The sequence below is a fragment of the Dasypus novemcinctus genome, chromosome 23 (genome assembly GCF_030445035.2).
Source record: "Dasypus novemcinctus isolate mDasNov1 chromosome 23, mDasNov1.1.hap2, whole genome shotgun sequence".
NCBI classification, from domain to species: domain Eukaryota; kingdom Metazoa; phylum Chordata; class Mammalia; order Cingulata; family Dasypodidae; genus Dasypus; species Dasypus novemcinctus.
This window is the reverse complement of record NC_080695.1, coordinates 70,701,680-70,718,095: the sequence shown is the minus strand read 5'-3', so window position 1 is coordinate 70,718,095 and position 16,416 is coordinate 70,701,680. Positions and strand designations below refer to the sequence as shown.

The following is a 16,416-nucleotide window of genomic DNA, read 5'->3' as shown; positions in this document are numbered from 1 at the left end:
GCCAGGGCGACCGGAAGTTGGAGTCGCGCTAGACAGGAAACGTGGAGCCACCAGCCGGCCCGGGGGCGCCACGCTAGCCCGGCCCCTTGGACTCCCTGGGACCCCTACGCCCATGCGCAAGTGAGAGCCGCTGGGCGGGGCCTCAGAGGGGCGGGGAGGAGGGGCGGGGCAGGAGCGCCAGCCAATCACCAGCGTCGTCTGTCGGCTCACAGGCGGGGCTGGGCGGAGCGGCACTGTTGCCTGGGCGACGCGCTCCCGGCCTCCGCGTTCTGGCTCTGTCCACTGAGCGCGGGACTTCCGGGTCGCCTCCGGGGGGGTAAGCAGGCCGCTCGGGCTCCCCACGCCCTGCTCTCCAGTCCGGGGCCAGGAATCTTATTTGTGTAGCTATTTACTATTTAGTTCCTTTTTTTTTTTTTTTTTTGTCTACCGCTTCAACTGGTTTCCTTCTGTTCTTTTTTTTCAGGGTTTGACATTCACTCTGTAGTCTATTATTTTTTTCTCGACCGCGCTCCTGTTCCTTTATTTTTCCCTCCTCTTTTCTTCCTAAAGCTAGATCTCTGCATTGCCCTAGTTTCCTATCTTAATTAGTACCAGCTATTTTGGTTTTCTTACTTCAGATGACTTTTCCCCTAGTTTTTATCATTCGTGGGTGTTTCTTAAGGTTCTCGTCAAGACTTGAATAACTGTCAGGCAAAGTCTTCTGGGAGTGGATCATGACTTATTTACTAAAGGCGGAGTCCTCTCCGTACTCAAGCTCACTGAAGCTGCCAGACACTGGAGTTGGAATTTGTTGTGTTTCCCGTGCCCGAGGCTCTGCTAAGCGCTTTCATCCATGATTATTTAATCCTCCATGGGCCACATGTGAGGTGAGTACATACATGACTTGTATGAAATTCTTCTTCTTCTTCTTTTTTTTTTTTTTGAGTTAGACCAGTAATTTATTAAGGTAGGAAGGGAAACGTAATGGGAGAAAATATCAGATCACGGGTCCCAGGTAGAGAGGAAGGAGCTGAAAAGTGATAAAGCAAGCTTGTTTACAGACTACAATTTCCCATTATAGATTATAAGTGCCCAGATTTTACTTGCATGTTGATCCATGAGGAGGGACATGGTGAGAGCAGGACACAGAAGGCAGGAATAGGGCAGGACTGGCACTGGGAGGGGCACCGGGACAGGGCGAAGGCAAGAGAGATGAAATTCTTATTATCAGTTTTTTAGGGAGTACTGGGGAGCTACACCCACTCCTCTGGGATTCTTAAATTTTAAAAATTAGTTATCAACATTTAAGAGACAGGAGATTTCACACAGAAATGAAAAAAAAAATTTTTTTTTTTTTTTTGCTTCTCTTGAAAAATCTTCAAACTGGCAATACTGGGTCTCCAGCTGTCCCATTTAAAGAGTATAGTTTCTCTGGTCCCCTGGAAGTCCCTGCCGTTTTACGTAGGGGCCACTCATCAGTGTGTTTGGCCTGGCTGCTGGAGGCATCAAGTTTCTCTCTCCACTCTGTTGTCTCACCTGCTCTGGTGCCTCATTGAACCCTTCTGTTGGCTCTGATTCCCACAGCCATTGTGGCGGCTCCCATCCTCGTAGACCTGCTAGGATCCTATATATTATATATATGGGATCCTATATTATCTAGAGGGGTTTTCTTCCATTTTCAAGAAGGGTTTAATGCCTGTCTTATAGTAAGTGCTCAATAAATATTTTCTGAACAATTAACAAGCTGCTCAGGCTGCATTTGGTCTAATTTCGGAGATCCCGTAGTGGGATCCAAATATTCAGTATCTCCCAGGATCCCTGAAGTGGCCCTTTAGTTTGGGAGAGAAGCTTCTGCCCAGGAATTGGGACACACCCACTTTCCAGTTTAATGCTCTCTCTGGCTTGAAAACATTGGCTTTTGCTACAACTTTGTAAATTTCTCTTCACCCTGAGAATTAAAACTCCCGGCAATACTAACCAGAGACGAAACCCAGAGGTAATTTTTTTTTTTTCATCACAGTGACAGTTGAATCCATCTGACTCTGAAGGCTCCTAAAACATGCTTCCAGAAGCAGGGGTTGCAAACTCAAATGCGAGAGGCGAGCTGGGGACTGTAGGGAACTAGAAAGCATGTTGCTGGGTGTTCTGATTTTTCAAGAAAATTTGGATTTTATAAGAATGCAATCTTTTTTAAATATTGGAAACTGAATTTAAAAAATTAAACACTGTGATTCCATACTGCCTACCCATGGACTGGTTGTGCCTTTAGTCAAAGTAAATGACCAGTTGTGCCTTTACTGGTCCAAGTGGGCTTGTTTCTGAGGACAGGAAGTGGACTGTAAGCGGTGGGTGTGGGAGGCGTCCTGGAGGACTCTCCCTGGAGACCGGTACCCTCCTCCGCTCCCCTTTCCTGCACGGGGCAAACGGGCTCTTGGCCTCTTCACCTAGAAAGTGAAGCAATCTGTCCTTGCTGCCTTGAGAGAATTAGGGGGAAACTGAGCCAGACAGGTGGAATCTGAAGCTGCTGCACCCCACTGGCAGCGCCTGCTGCACCCCACTGGCAGGTGGGTCCATCCCCAGGCTTGAGAGACAGCTGGGGCAGGTCTGGAGAAATCCGGTTCATCCCACATCTTTCTGAGGTGTGAAGCATCAGGTTGGGGTCTGGGGAGTTAGTTGCCCGGCCTCTCTTTCCTAATTTCACTCCCAGGGAGCGGGAACTTCACGCTAGTCTTGGGGGGACCCAGACGACCTGCTGACCAGCCTAGGAGCCTTAAGTGAGATCCAGGGGCCCCGAGGAGACATCATCAGACCTTTAGAAGATGCCCTTGGTTCTGAAAGGGACCGTTCTGCTTCTCTCCCCCCAGTGTGGTGCCCAATAAAAAGGAGCTGGGGGGCCCTCAACCAAGAGCCCCCACCCCTCCTGACTACCGCCAGGCTCGCTTTGAAACGTGAACGTATTTCCCCTAAACGCATTTTCGCGTCTTCCCTTTGGGGCGCCCTGCTTGGCTCGGGCGGGCGGGCGGTGCGGGGCCGGGGCCGCCTCCCGGCGGGGCAGAGCAACCTCGCTGGCACCCGGAACCCTCACGCCGGGAGCCCTGCAGGGCCGCGGCGGCGCGGGGACCGGGATCGGGGAGGAACTTCCTGTTGTCCCGAATCCCAGCTCCGCCCGCCGCCGGCTGCGGCGACTCCCTTCCCGGGGAGCGGGCCCGGGCGCGCGGTGAGAGGCGCGGGGGAGGACGCCCGCGTCCGAGGGCCGGCGTGCGGGAGGGCCCGGGGTCCAGGGTGGGAGGCTCCGGGCTGGCGGGGAGAGAAGGGGCCTGGAGCCGGGGCGGCCGGCGGGGCTCGGGCGGGGCGCGGCCGCCGCAGGGAGCGCTGCTGAGAGCGGACAGGTCCATTTCTGGATCCCAGACGGGCTTGGAGTCAGGCCCGGAGCCCAGGGTACGTGTCCTGCCTGGGGACAGCCCGGCCTGGACCTCCCTGCTTGCCCGGCTGTCAGGGACAGGCCCCACCCAGCACCTGTTCTGTAGGATCTTGACGCAGAGCTTGGCTCTCCCGGTGACAGGGGCCCCACGGCGACACCAGCAGACCTTTCCAGGCGCTCGTGGAGTTAGGTTAGAAATACAGGTTGTGCCTTCAGCTCAGACCTTCCCTGTGCTGGCTGGACCGAGACGTGGGGCTCTTGCTTCAGCAACAAAGGGGGACATTCAAAATTGTACTCTTGAAATGAGACACTGTAAAGCACCTTAGAGTGGGGGGCCAGTCAGTGGAGGCTGAGAACCTGTTTCCTGAGTGGGACCGGGGAGAATGTTTTGGGCACCTCAGAGGGATCTGGGCAACACGTGCTGATTTCTTTCTGCCCTTCCAGGACCCTGGGCAGAAGCTGGAGGAGCTAGAACGGGACAGGGACCACTCAGCGTGCTTCTGAGCTCTGAGACAGAAAATGTCTGCAGACCATGGAGGAGTTGGGGCTCCCCAGGACAAGGGGAAAGCCCAAGAGGTAGGATGGGGGGCCCGGATGAGAGAGGCACAGCCCAGAAGGAACTGGAGTGGAAGGGGGTTGACGAGGTAGAGCACCTGGACCAGCAGAAGCGTTAGACTCACTGATGGGACAGGGCAGGTAGATGGGGGCGGAGAGTGGGCGGCAAGGTGGGAGGTATACCCCCAGCCCCCCACCCCCGCAGTGGGCTTCTGCCTCACTGCTTTGAAGTGCCTGGTGAATTCCATGGACCGTGGCTCGAAGAAAGCAGGGGGGCCACTTAGGGGTCCTGCTGGGAAGCTTTGCTGAACAGTGCTCAGGCACAAAGGGCACCCTCATTCTACCCCGTGGCCCTCTTCCTGGCATCTCCTCCATCCTCTGGCTCTGATCACCCAGCCCTGTGTGCCTGCCTCCGGGTTGTGTGATTATAACCTGCGCAGGACAGAGGTCACTGGGCTTGGAGGTGGAGGGCTAGGAGCCATCCGCAGGCCAGGCGTGTCACCTGAGAATTGGGGATAACAGGCCTCGTGCCAGGTCACTGAAGTGCGGGGGGAGTGGATGGCGAGGGTCCACTGTGAGCTGTTCACCGGCCCGCGGCTGCCGTCTCACACCCCAAACGAGAATCCCCCAGCCCCTGGCGCCTGAGGCAGACAGGCCTGTGTCCTCCCACCTCATGCTGGCAGTGGCTGGAAACCTAACTCTAAATCAGGGGTTGGCTTTACTGTTTGTGTGCCACAAAAGTATGAAGACTTGTCATCACTGTTGATTTTTCCCTTCCAAAATGTCTTTTAACTTATGTCTTTATGATGCCTGACGAGCCCCCCATGTCCACATTCTCTGCTGCTAATGCAGTCTGTCATGTGTACAGAGAGAAACAATAATAATTACTAGCGCTGCTCTGTTTCTCTAGAACTTTCTGGAGCAGGAAGCTCTCAGCCCCTGTAAGGGAGGCAGAGTAGCTGGTGTCAGGGAGGCCACCTGGCTGGCCATGGCATTGGGACTGGCAATCTGACACCTGGCCTGTGGGTCTTTCCCTCGAGACCCACATAGACCAGAGAATGGAGGGCCTGGCGAGAGTCCCCGCAGGTGGCTGGCCTGCCCCGCTGTCCACAGCGCTCCCTGTGCTGTGCTGTTGGCAGCCCGTCCTGCGCACGGCAGTGAGGCTTCCTCCGCACTTCTGAGATTATTGGTTTTTCTGTTTTTTTTTTGGACCAAAAATGATACAAGATGTGCCAAAGAGAAAACGCGCCCAAAGGAGAGCGCAAGAGGGGATTTGGGATTGGGCTCATGAGGTGCCCGGCCTCAGCCCCTCCTGGTGATACCCTCGGAGGAGGCGCCACCATTGGTCAGGAGGGGAGGCAGGGGGAGGAAGGGGTGCCTGCCGAGGCTTAAACAGCTGGCGGGGAGGTTCTGGGTTTGAGCCCTGGTCCACTGACCTAAAGCCTGCCCTGCACCTCCAGGAAGGGCTGGGGCTCAGGCCGGCGTGCAGAAGGGAGAGGCGTCAGGAAATCCCACTTGGGGGGGAGGAACCTGGGGAAAGGGTGGCAGAAAGGAGTCTTCCTTGCCAGGCCACGATGGGCATGGCTGGGAGCCCAGGCAATGTCACTCGTAGGCTTTTTTCTCCAAACCAGAAAACTCCAGATACTCTGTCCAAATTGAGCCATGCTGGAAATGGCCCATGGTCACATCACCCCCTCAGCACCGGGGTCAAACGTGCTTGAGTTGAAATCCCAGCCCAGCCGCTTAAGAGCTGCTTCACCGTGGGCCGTTGTCCAATCCCTCTGAGCCTTGATTTCCTCATTAATACAGAGTAGGATTCTATTTGAACATTGTTAGCAATATTACTAGTACATAGTATTAATAGTGTTGACTTTTAATATGAAACAACCCCACGCTGTAGCAGCTGAGGATTAAGCTGGTAAGAGGGGCGCGGACCCTGGCCCCTCGCCTGCCTGCCTGGGACTGGCCTCGGTTAATCTTCGCGCACTTCCCTGCTGCCCTGTCCTTGCTGGGGTGAGCCAGCGGTTCGTGGTCCTTGGGGAGGGGAGAAGGTGATGAGACCAGGCTCTGGAGTCGGGCCTTGAACCTGGGGGTACATTCCGCTGCCCTGCTTCTGCCCTGGCTGGGCCCCAGGCGAGGAGCTCTGGGCTGTCCCCGTCCCCCTCCTTCCTGGTGCCGATGGCAGCTGTCATTTGTAGGCTCCAGGCTACCAGCGTCCTTGTCAAGACATGCTTTCCCGGTTCGCGGGATCAGGGCCTTTGGAAGCTGCCCAGGAGCCACCGCACATCAAGTTAGAGCCCAAAGAGCCACATCCCGAGGGGGTGCCGCAGGAGACAGGGGCTCCCAGTGCACGTGGATGGGCGCCCCCGAGCCATGGCCCTAAGGAGAAAGCGCCTTTCCTGCCTGGTGGAGGTAAGGAGAGGGACACGGGGGAGGGAGGCAGTGGCTTGAACCAGGGTAAGGATCAGAGGCCTGGGACAGGGGGAAGCAGTTTCCTCTGTGGGGATGGTGGTGGCAGGGGAACGGGCTGGGGCCTGCCGTCCTGCCTCACGGAGGCTGCCCCTGGGCAGTGTCACGGCCTCACGACCTTGCTCTCAGGCCCAGTGGAGGGAGGTGGGGTTGGAGGTGGCCGTGAGTGTCCCTGCAAGGCCAGGCCTAGGCCCCTGGGGGGGAGCAGGGCCACCCAGCAGGACGAACTGGCCACCCTGAGGACCTCTCTCCCCTCTCAGCCCCCCCATTCCCCCAGGTCCCTGTCCTCCCCAGGGAGGGGAGAGCCAGAGACCGGCAGATGGCCGCAGCGCTCCTCACTGCCTGGTCCCAGGTGAGTGGCTCGGGCTGCCCCTCCTCTCGGCTGCCCCCCCCCAGCCAAGGCAGGGCCACCCCTGGCTCCCCCGAGGTGCCCAGCCCTTCCTCCCCGCTGACCCCCCAGCTCGGAGCAGCAACCTGCTGCTTCGGGGCCACGCTGGCGCCGAGGCACAAGGAAGCACGGAGGCAGCGACGGAGCTCGTCCCCTGGGGCCAAGGGGGGACACGCCTCAGCTCTGTTCCCCAAAAGGACTCTTGGTTTTGTCTCTTCTGCTCCACACAACCGCTGCGTTCTGTCCAAATAAGTACGTGACTAAACGAGGCCGTCCCGGCAGCCTCACGTGGGCAGTGGGTCGGGGCTGGGCTCTTTCTACACGACTTGGTGCCATCTTGCCCCCCTCTGGTCATTTTGTGTTGTTTCAGATGCCAGTCACCTTTGAGGACGTAGCTTTGTACCTCTCCCGCGAGGAATGGGGACGGCTGGACCACACTCAGCAGAGCTTCTATAGGGACATCCTGCAGAAGAGAAACGGGCTGTCGTTGGGTAAGGGCCCGTCCCAGGGCTGGGGGCGGCAGTGGGCTCTGGGGACAGTGGCTTCCTGAGGCCCTGGGGTGTGAGAGAAGTGGGGCTCTGCTGCATGGCCTACCCCACCCGCGCTCCCCCCTTCCCTCGCCGGCCTTCCGGCCCCTCTCCCTGTCCACCTGGACAGCTCCGAACCTCCTGCCACGGTGGACTGTGCTGACTGGGTGGCCGCGGGCCCATGTGGGTGGTGGGCGTTGAAATGTGGCCAGCGCGCCTGGATTTTTAGTGTAATTTTTACCAGCTCAAAGTTAAGTGTAGAGGCTCCGGTACTGGACAGAGCGTTGCTGCATGTCGCATGGGCTGCCGTGCCCCCGCAGAGGTGCTGGAGCAGACAGCTTGGCTCTGAGGTCTGGGCTGCTGCCAGGGGGGCTGCCCCAGGAGCCTGCTCGGCCCCCTCAGGGCCGGTCCCCTTCACTTCTCTGGAGGTAACGGCTGAGGCCCTGGGGCTCCGAGCTTCCCACTCCGGTTTTCTCGGCAGACTCTTGTGGTCTCATGGGAACTGTGAGCAGGTCATTCATTCATCTGTCCTCCGTTCATTCACGTGTATCTATTGAACACCTGCCAGCGCGGGTGGAGCCTGGGGGCCTGCCAACCCGCCTGGAGGTCAGGGGTGGTCCCGAGAGCCTCCTGGCCCCGGGGCTCTAGGAGCCCAGCAGCCAGCTCCGCTCCCTCCGTGACCCGTCCCAGGTTCCCTGGAACACAGAGCGGGAATCCAGGCAGGCCTGGGAGGTGACAGCGCGTCCACAGCACCCATTTTTGGCCCCTTGGCGGGCCTCAGGGATGCCCTAACCACCAGCTACCCCATCGGTCCGCCTTGTTCCGTTCCTCCCATGGTATTCCATCAGGTTGGGGGGCCGGGGCCCCTCTGCTCTCTCGCTGGCCTGACCATTCCGGGGCCCTTGCCCCAGGGGCCAGCAGATGGGCCTTTGGTCCTGGGCGCCTTGGTGTCAGTGTCACTGGCCCTTCCCCCAGGCTTTCTCTTGGCCTCTCTGCCCGCTTCCCCTGTCCCCTCCCACACCCTCTCTGCCTGGCGTCCTGGGGTCCCGTGAGCACAGGGATTGCTTCGTTTGCCACACTGCTGGGCCCCTGGTGGGGACTGCCGTGAGGGACGTGGCCCAGCTCCTCTCATCATCCTGTCGCCGTTCAGGAGCCTCGGGGCAGAGCCCGGGCTCCGCCTGGCGAGGAGCAAAGCTGGCAGTCGTTGTGGAAAGTGCTTCCTGAGGCGGGCATGTGGGCACCTTACAGAGAGCGACACGGGGAGGCCCCTTGAGTTTGCCCCGAGTTTCCGGAGCCGCAGCCCCTGCCCGCGCTCTCGCTCCTTTGCTCCCAGGGGTGCTGGCGCCTGGTGCCGGCAGGGCCAGGCCTGAGCAGAGCCTCTCTCCGGGCAGGGTTCCCCTTCAGCAGAGCTTTCTGGGCCTCCCAAGCGCAGGAGAAGGGCGAGGCCTCGGGCGCACGCCAGCAGGCGGGAGAGGAGAAGGAGAGGGCCGTGTGCACAGGTGAGGGCAGGCGGGGCGTGGCGGGCGCTGCTGCTCCGGGGCCCCTGTCGCTGGGGGCCTTCTGCCGGTTTTTGGTTGGGTGCAGGCACCCGGCCTCCCGGGACAGGGCCGCCTCCCCGCCTCTCGCTTCCGGAGCCTCTCGGGACAGAGCCCCCCCCCTTGAGTCTGCCTCCCTGGTACCCCGAGTCTCCTACCCAGTCCTTCTTGCTGGGCACCCTTTTTTCCAGGCACTGTTGTGGTGGGCAAGGAGGTGCCGGCCCTGATCCCGCCCCCGGCGGCCCTCGGGGCTGTGAAGCCCTCCCGCGCCAGGGCCGGGAGAGCCCAGGGGCCTGCTGCGCAGTGCACGGAGCAGGCGGCCCGCAGCCAGGGCGCGGGGCCCGCCGAGGACGACGCGCAGCCCAAGTCCCTGGAGACCGGCCCCCCGGCGCGGAAGCCGGCCCTGCTGGACGCAGGTCTTCCGAAAGCCCCGGAGGGCCGCGCGCCTGAGGAACCCGGCGAGGAGAAAGGGCCCGCCGGGAGCAGCGAGGAGGGCCTGGCGGCCGAGGGCGACGCGGGCAGGAAGACCTACAAGTGCGAGCAGTGCGGCAAGGGCTTCAGCTGGCACTCGCACCTGGTGACGCACCGGCGCACGCACACGGGCGAGAAGCCCTACGCCTGCACGGACTGCGGCAAGCGCTTCGGCCGCAGCTCCCACCTCATCCAGCACCAGATCATCCACACGGGCGAGAAGCCCTACACCTGCCCCTCCTGCTGGAAGAGCTTCAGCCACCACTCGACGCTGATCCAGCACCAGCGCATCCACACGGGCGAGAAGCCCTACGTGTGCGAGCGCTGCGCCAAGCGCTTCACCCGCCGCTCGGACCTGGTTACCCACCAGGGCACCCACACAGGTGCCAAGCCCCACAAGTGCCCCGTCTGCGGCAAGTGCTTCACGCAGAGCTCCGCCCTGGTCACCCACCAGCGCACCCACACTGGCGTCAAGCCCTACCCCTGCCCCGAGTGCGGCAAGTGCTTCAGCCAGCGCTCCAACCTCATCGCCCACAACCGCACGCACACCGGCGAGAAGCCCTACCACTGCCTCGACTGCGGCAAGAGCTTCAGCCACAGCTCGCACCTCACCGCCCACCAGCGCACCCACCGCGGCGTCCGGCCCTACTCCTGCCCCCTGTGCGGCAAGAGCTTCAGCCGGCGCTCCAACCTGCACCGGCACGAGAAGATCCACACCACGGGGCCCAAGGCCCTGGCCATGCTGATGCTGGGGGCGGCGGGGGCGCTGGGGGCACCGCCACCCACTCCCACCTAGGAGGCAACTGACACGGTCCCATGGGAAGCGAAGGCCCCGGGAAGGAGCCAGGGCAGCGGCAGCAGGGAGCGAGGAGGGCGTGGGGCGGGAGCAGGGCGGTGGCTGGCATGGGGCAGGGCATGGTGGCGGGGGAGGAGCTGGGCGAGGAGCTGGCACTCTCGCTGCGTATTAAAGGCCTTGGAGTTCAAGCAGTGGCCTGCGGCTCTGTGTCGAAGGGCCCCACGGCTGGCCGGTGTCCTCTCTCAGGCCCCCTCAGCCCTCGCCCTTGGTGCTGACGGCGCTGGGGCCCCTTTCGCCACAGGCCCCGTTCCAGTGTTGGGATCATGACCCTGCAGGCATCCCAGCCTTCTGAGGACAGGTGTCCAGGCCCGAGGCCAGCCAGGCCCTCCTGGGGCTGTGGACCTCAACAGGGCCGCCTGGTGCCCTCGCCCGGGCTCTCCCTTGGCTCTTCCCTTTGGGGCGCAGGGCAGAGGGAGCAGGGCCGAGGCTAGCTGGAGGTGCACACGCAGCACCCCTGTATCCCCGTCACCTGTCGGGGCCGTTGGCTGCATGCTGCTTAGGAATGGAGGCTAGCCAGTCTCCTGCCTCTGGGCCAGCCGTGGTCCACGAAGGCCCCTCCCTGGCCAGGGCCCACTTTCCCACAAGGGCCGTCCTGGCTGCTGCCCCGCCTCACCCCCTCAGCCTCCTCACCACGTTCTCTGCCCGCCTCTGCTGTCTCCTGGCCTTCCCCTCGCTTTCAGTCTTTATAGCTTCCATTTCCCAGTCTCTATAATTTTTTTCCAGGGAGGGGTAGGCCCAGCCAGTTCATTATCCCAGAACTGCAGCCCAGCTCCCCAGATGATTTGCAGCTCTGGCACCTACTGACCTGGAGGGGCCCTGCCTCAGGGAGGCCAGTGAGAGGCCAGCTGTCTCCGCGGATCACGGTGCAGCGCTGGCTGGCTCCCAGCTCCCGGGCAGGCAGGCCTGGAGAAGGATGCCTCAGCTGTTGGTTGTCAACAAGCATTCTCGCGTCTACTCTCCAAGCAAGTTGGAATTGGAGAGGGGGGTTTATTATCCCGGTTTTGTGAATAAGGAAACTGAGACTGAGAGGGAAGTCCATTATCTCACTCAGAGTCCTTTCTCTCCAGTGCTGGAAGCCAAGATTCGGATCCAAGTCTGCTCTGTTAGCTTGTGAGGACCCCCTGTTTGCATGTACCGGGATGGCTATTCATTGTCCCCTAAATGCATGATGCTGAGAGGAGGTTGGTCAGTAAGAGGAAAGCAGACAATAGCCTTGCCCTTTAGGGATGTTGAACTCAGCTGGGATGGGGGGTCTTGTGATCAGTCAGACGTGAGGAAGCCCCTGATGGGAACTCAGGCAAGATGTGGTGGTGCTGGGAGTCTCCAAGGAATTGGGCTGGAGAGCTGGCAGGATTAGTCGAATTCAATGGTTATTTCTTGAAGAGTTCAGAAAGTAATTTCTTCTCCCTTTGTCTTCCTGACTCTAGTCACTCATTTAGAAACAGGATTTTTCTGCTTGGCTCAGTGAGAGGGGCTGAGGGGAGCTCAATGTGTGATAGGCTTGCTGCTCCCAAGGAGTTGGTTTGCTAATGAGAAAAGCTAGGGTGGGAAGGAGCTTGTTGAAATGCCTCCAGAAGCTGTGCTCGTTGGCAAGCTAGCTTTGCACAGAGTACTTCTGGCTTGGATCTCAAGGCATTTTGACCGTTCCCCCAGTCAGTTTTGAGGGCTGCACTGGCCAGGACCTTAGGACTTGAAATACAAGGGGTCTGTGGCTCCTGTAAAGACTTTGAGCTGGCCCTCGAGGGAGCTCAGAGACCATGCTCTCCAGGAGAAACCATTTCCCTCTTCCAGTGTGCAGAGGGATGTGATTCCAAGGGCCCCTTGGCCAGTGCCTGCACGTCCCCCTTGGGCCTCCCTCTCTGGGTTTCTGTCCACTTCTCCCTAGAGACCCATGCAGAGGCCCCCGATCTGAGACCGATGTAAGGAGAACTTAAGGGTGAAACTTGGCAGTTTGGGAAAAAACTGAGAAGAGCAAGCAAGACCGAGGGGGCCATGTTGTGAAGGGCCTCATAGGCTCAAGGATGATCATGATTTGGTGGGTGACAGGGCATCAATGAGGTAGGAGGCGAGAGGGTAGAGGGTGAGGAGGCCCAGAGGCCTGACCCGGCCTCCTCGCTCACAACTGAACAAGGTTCCTGACCAGATCGGGTCACCGTTAACCTATGCTTCTAAGAGGCTGAGGGCCTTCATCACCTTTCCCTGTGCTCCCGGCTAAACGGATAGGGTCCCGGGTGCCAGGCGCCAGCCCAGGCCGCGAACCACCTCTGCGGACCGGAGTAAATTTAATGGCCGGTCCAGGAAAGCCCGCTCCTCCCATAGCCAATCACGTGTAGGAGCTGGGCGGGCCCCAGCAAAACTGGCCAATCACGGAGGACGTCCGTTCCCGGCGCGGCCTGTCCCGGGCATGCCCCCAAGCCCCACGGTTGCCCGGGCAACCATCCGAGTATTCCACTTCTGAAGCTCTCGGTTTTCGCCTGGGCCTGGTTGCGGCTGCGCTACCTCAGGATCGACCACCGAGACGCTGAGCGTCCTAGAGAGGCCGTCGATTGCGCGCGAAGGACCCGGCCGGGGCCACGTCCGGCCTCGCACAGGCGAACCCCGGAGTGTCCTGGAGACCGGGGTGGGGGGAGGTCCAGGCTCCAGCATCTGAGCACGCAGCCCAGACACCTCCCGCCGGTCCATTAGCCCAGCAGCAGCCCCTGACGCTGCTGGGAAAGCCCGGCCTGGGTGCGCGAGCAGCAGTCGGAGAGCCGCCAGGAAGGAAACCGTGATCCTCTTCCCGGGGGCCGGGGAAACGGAGGCGAGGGGGCGTGTCCCTGGGGAATGAGTGAGGGGATCGCGAACAGGGTCCTGTTAAATAGGGACTTTTCTGCATTCACTGGCGCATTCAGATTTCAATTATGGTAATGAATGCCCGGGTTTCAGGTCCAGGTAAGTGCTGGGAAATGAGTGACGAAATCAGACAAAATCTTTGCCCTCAAGGTGTTGCAGTCTAATGGAGGAAACTAACAAATAACACATACATTAATTTCGATTTCAAATGGAATTTTAACTTCAAATGCTAGAAAGGAACCAGGCTAAACAATAGGATGCTAGAAACTTCATAGAGAAGGCCTGCTGCTCCAGGAGCTGCACTGAAAACCCTTGTGGCACTGTCCTAGACCATCATCCACCCTGTTCCTGGCTCAGCGTGGCAGTCTGCAACACAGCAGTTCGTTTCTGTTACGGAACCCTGATCCCTGGTTGCAGAGGGCATGGAACACATTTACAAGTTAGTGTGCATGTCTGTTCCCTTATGGTGCTTACCTAAAGAACTGACCCAGGGCACTTTTCTGTGTCTCGCCTATTCTGGGACACACTTAAGAGTGGAGAAGCAAAATAAATAAATTAATTAAAAAGCTTAAAAAAGATGACAAAAAATGAAAAAAAAAATCTAAATAAAAAGCCAGGAAATGAGAAAGGATTCAAAATGGTTCACTACAAAGGACCAACTAAACACACAAGTATACAATAAGGGAGGATATAAGGAACATAAAAAGACAGAAGGAAAAAACTAGCAAAATTCAATAATTACTAGAAGGAACTTCTCTTCCAGAAAAATAGGTAGAGGACAGGCTGAAATGGCCTGGAAAAAGGTCTTCTAGGTTTTAGGACACCAAGGGAAGGCTAGACATGGCCCAGGAAAGAGAGACAAAGGAAGCAAATTGCCATGGCAAAACTAAAAAACACTCGGCCAGGTATTGAAAGGAGAGGACTGCCAAAGACCGCCACCTGTTGGCAGATCAAGGAAGTGCATGAGAAAATAAAATGAGAGGCTTTTACAGGCAACTTCCACAAGGCCCTAGCAAGCAGGTTTGCAACACATTACTGGGTCCAGAGCCCAGTTTTGAGCAACCAACAGTGACAATCCTAAAGATACAGGTCCAACCAAAAATCAGAGACCAGCATTAACACATAGACTCCTGCCACTAAATCCCTATAAAAGAGAAAGAAATTGAGCATCGGAGTAAACTACCATCCTAATCAGACGCCTAGACATCAGCAAAAAATTACAAGCCATATTAAGAAAATGGAAGACATGGCCCAAGAAAAGGAATATATCAAAGCCCCAGAAGAGATGCAGGATTTGAGAGAACTAATTAACAAATGTACACAAATTTCCAAGATCAAATTAATGAGTTGAGAGACAATATGGCTAAAGAAATAAACAACATCAAGAAGATATTAAGCAAGCACAAAGAAGATTTTGAAATCCTGAATAGAAAAGCAACAGTTCATGGGAATGAAAGACACAATAGGTGAGATAAAAAACACATTAGAGGCATGCAACAGCAGACTCAAAATAATAGAAGAAAGAATAAGTGATACTGAAGACAACACCGGAGATTGAAGAGAGAAAACAATGGAAAAAAACTGATGTGGGGTTCAGGGAGTTGGTGACAACATGAAACACAATAACATACATGTCATGGGAGTTCCAGAAGGAGACTACAAGGAAAAAGGAAAAGAGTATCTGTGGAAATAATAGCTGAAAAATTTCCAACTCTCATGAAAGAAATGTACTTGTATGTCAAGAGGTACACTGTACCCCAATCAGAATAAACCTCAATAGACCTATTCTAAGACATAAACTACTTACAATGTCAAATGTCAAAGATGAAGAGAAAATTCTGAGAGCAGCAAGGGAGAAACAAACCATCATGTACAAGGGATGCTCAGTAAGACTTAGCTCAGATTTCTCTTCAGAAACCACTTGGTGAGAAGACAGTGGTCTGACACAATTTGGGTACTGAAAGAGAAAACCTGCCAGCCGAGATTTCTTTATCCAGCAAAACTGTCCTTAAAATATGAAGGTGACTATAAAATATTTATAAACAGAAACTAAGAGAGTTCTTAAAAAAGAATACATCTTTGCAAGAAGTACTGAAGGAAGCCTTAAAAGCCAGAAAGAAAAAGCGAGCAAAGGGAAGCTTGGAAGAGAGTATAGAAGAAAGGATAGCCAAAAAGACAGACAAAAATATGACATATGAAAGCCAATGACTAAAATGGTGAAAGTAAATAATGCATTTACTGTAAAATCACTGAATGTGAATGGACTAGATTCCCCAATCAAAAGATATAGGCTAAGAGGATTAAAAAAAAAAAAAGACATCCATATGCTGCTTACAAGAGACTCATCTTAGACCCAGGGATACAAACCAGCTGAAAGTGAAAGTCTGGAAAAAGATACTCCACTCAAATAGTAACCAAAAAAGAGCAGGGGTTGCTATACTAATATTGGGCAAAACAGATTTTAAATGCAAAAAAGTTATAAGAAGGCCATTATATATTAATAAAAGGGACAATCCACCAGGAAGACATAACAGTTATAAATATCCATGCACCTAACCAGGGTAACCCAAAATACATGAGACAAACTCTGGCAAAACTGAAGGGAGAAATAGACATCTCTACAATAATCAATGAGGACTTCAACATGACACCCCTCTTACATCATTAGATAGAACTAGACAGAAGATCGATAAGGAAACAGAGAACTTGAACAACATGATGAATTAGACCTAACAGACATATACAGAACATTGCATCCAATCTCAGCAGTTTATACATTCTTTTCAAGTGGCCATGGATCTTTCTCCAGGATAAACCACATGTTAGGGCATAATTCAGCTCCCAATAAATATAAAAATATTGAAATTATACAAAGCACCTTCTTAAGTCAAAATGGAATGAAACTGGATATCATTAATAGACAGGAAAAAAGTAAATTCACAAATGTGTGGAGGCTGAACAAATGCTCCTAAATAATCTGTGGGTCAAGGAGAAATTGCAAGTAAAATCAGTAAATATACTGAGACAAATGAAAATGAGAACACAACTTATCAAAACTTACGGGATACAGCAAAGGTAGTCTTGAGGAGGGAAACTTACCCAACACATTTTATGACGCCAACATCACCCTGATAACAAAGCCAGATAAAGATACAAGAAAATTATGGACTATCTCTCTAATGAACATAGACGCAAAACTTCTCAACAAAATACTTACAAATCAAAAGACTTATACATCATGACAAGTGAGATTTATTCCTGGCTATGCGAGGCTGGTTCAACGTAAGAAAATCAGCCAACGTAATACACCACATTAACAAATTGAAGGAAAGAAACACATGATCATATCGATGTAAAAAAAGCATCTGACAAAATCCAGTATC

General features: G+C 55.6%; 1 protein-coding gene across 5 annotated transcripts; it reads left to right on the top strand.

The window, feature by feature from the left end:
* Window positions 1-236: 236 nt before the first annotated feature.
* Window positions 237-10,329, top strand: ZNF205 (zinc finger protein 205). 5 transcript variants are annotated; one of them, XM_012523342.4, is made up of 8 exons: window positions 237-316; window positions 662-866; window positions 3,845-3,976; window positions 6,154-6,367; window positions 6,685-6,776; window positions 7,183-7,303; window positions 8,731-8,838; window positions 9,066-10,329. In XM_012523342.4, the coding sequence occupies exons 3-8, from the start codon at window positions 3,920-3,922 to the stop codon at window positions 10,139-10,141; spliced, it is 1,668 nt and encodes a 555-aa protein (XP_012378796.1). In that variant the 5' UTR covers window positions 237-316; window positions 662-866; window positions 3,845-3,919; the 3' UTR covers window positions 10,142-10,329. The 5 variants fall into 5 exon arrangements, with proteins under 5 accessions (XP_012378796.1, XP_004453643.1, XP_004453642.1 ...); XM_004453585.4 differs by having other exon boundaries at window positions 289-866; XM_012523343.4 differs by lacking the exons at window positions 237-316; window positions 662-866 and adding an exon at window positions 3,128-3,196.
* The last annotated feature ends 6,087 nt before the right edge of the window (window positions 10,330-16,416 follow it).

Coding starts and splice junctions, on each gene's coding strand:
- ZNF205 (XM_012523342.4), top strand. CDS start 3,920: ATGTCTGCAGACCATGGAGGAGTTGGGGCTCCCCAGGACAAGGGGAAA. Junction 6,368..6,684: donor GCCTTTCCTGCCTGGTGGAG/GTAAGGAGAGGG, acceptor CTCCCCTCTCAG/CCCCCCCATTCCCCCAGGTC. Junction 8,839..9,065: donor GGAGAGGGCCGTGTGCACAG/GTGAGGGCAGGC, acceptor CCTTTTTTCCAG/GCACTGTTGTGGTGGGCAAG.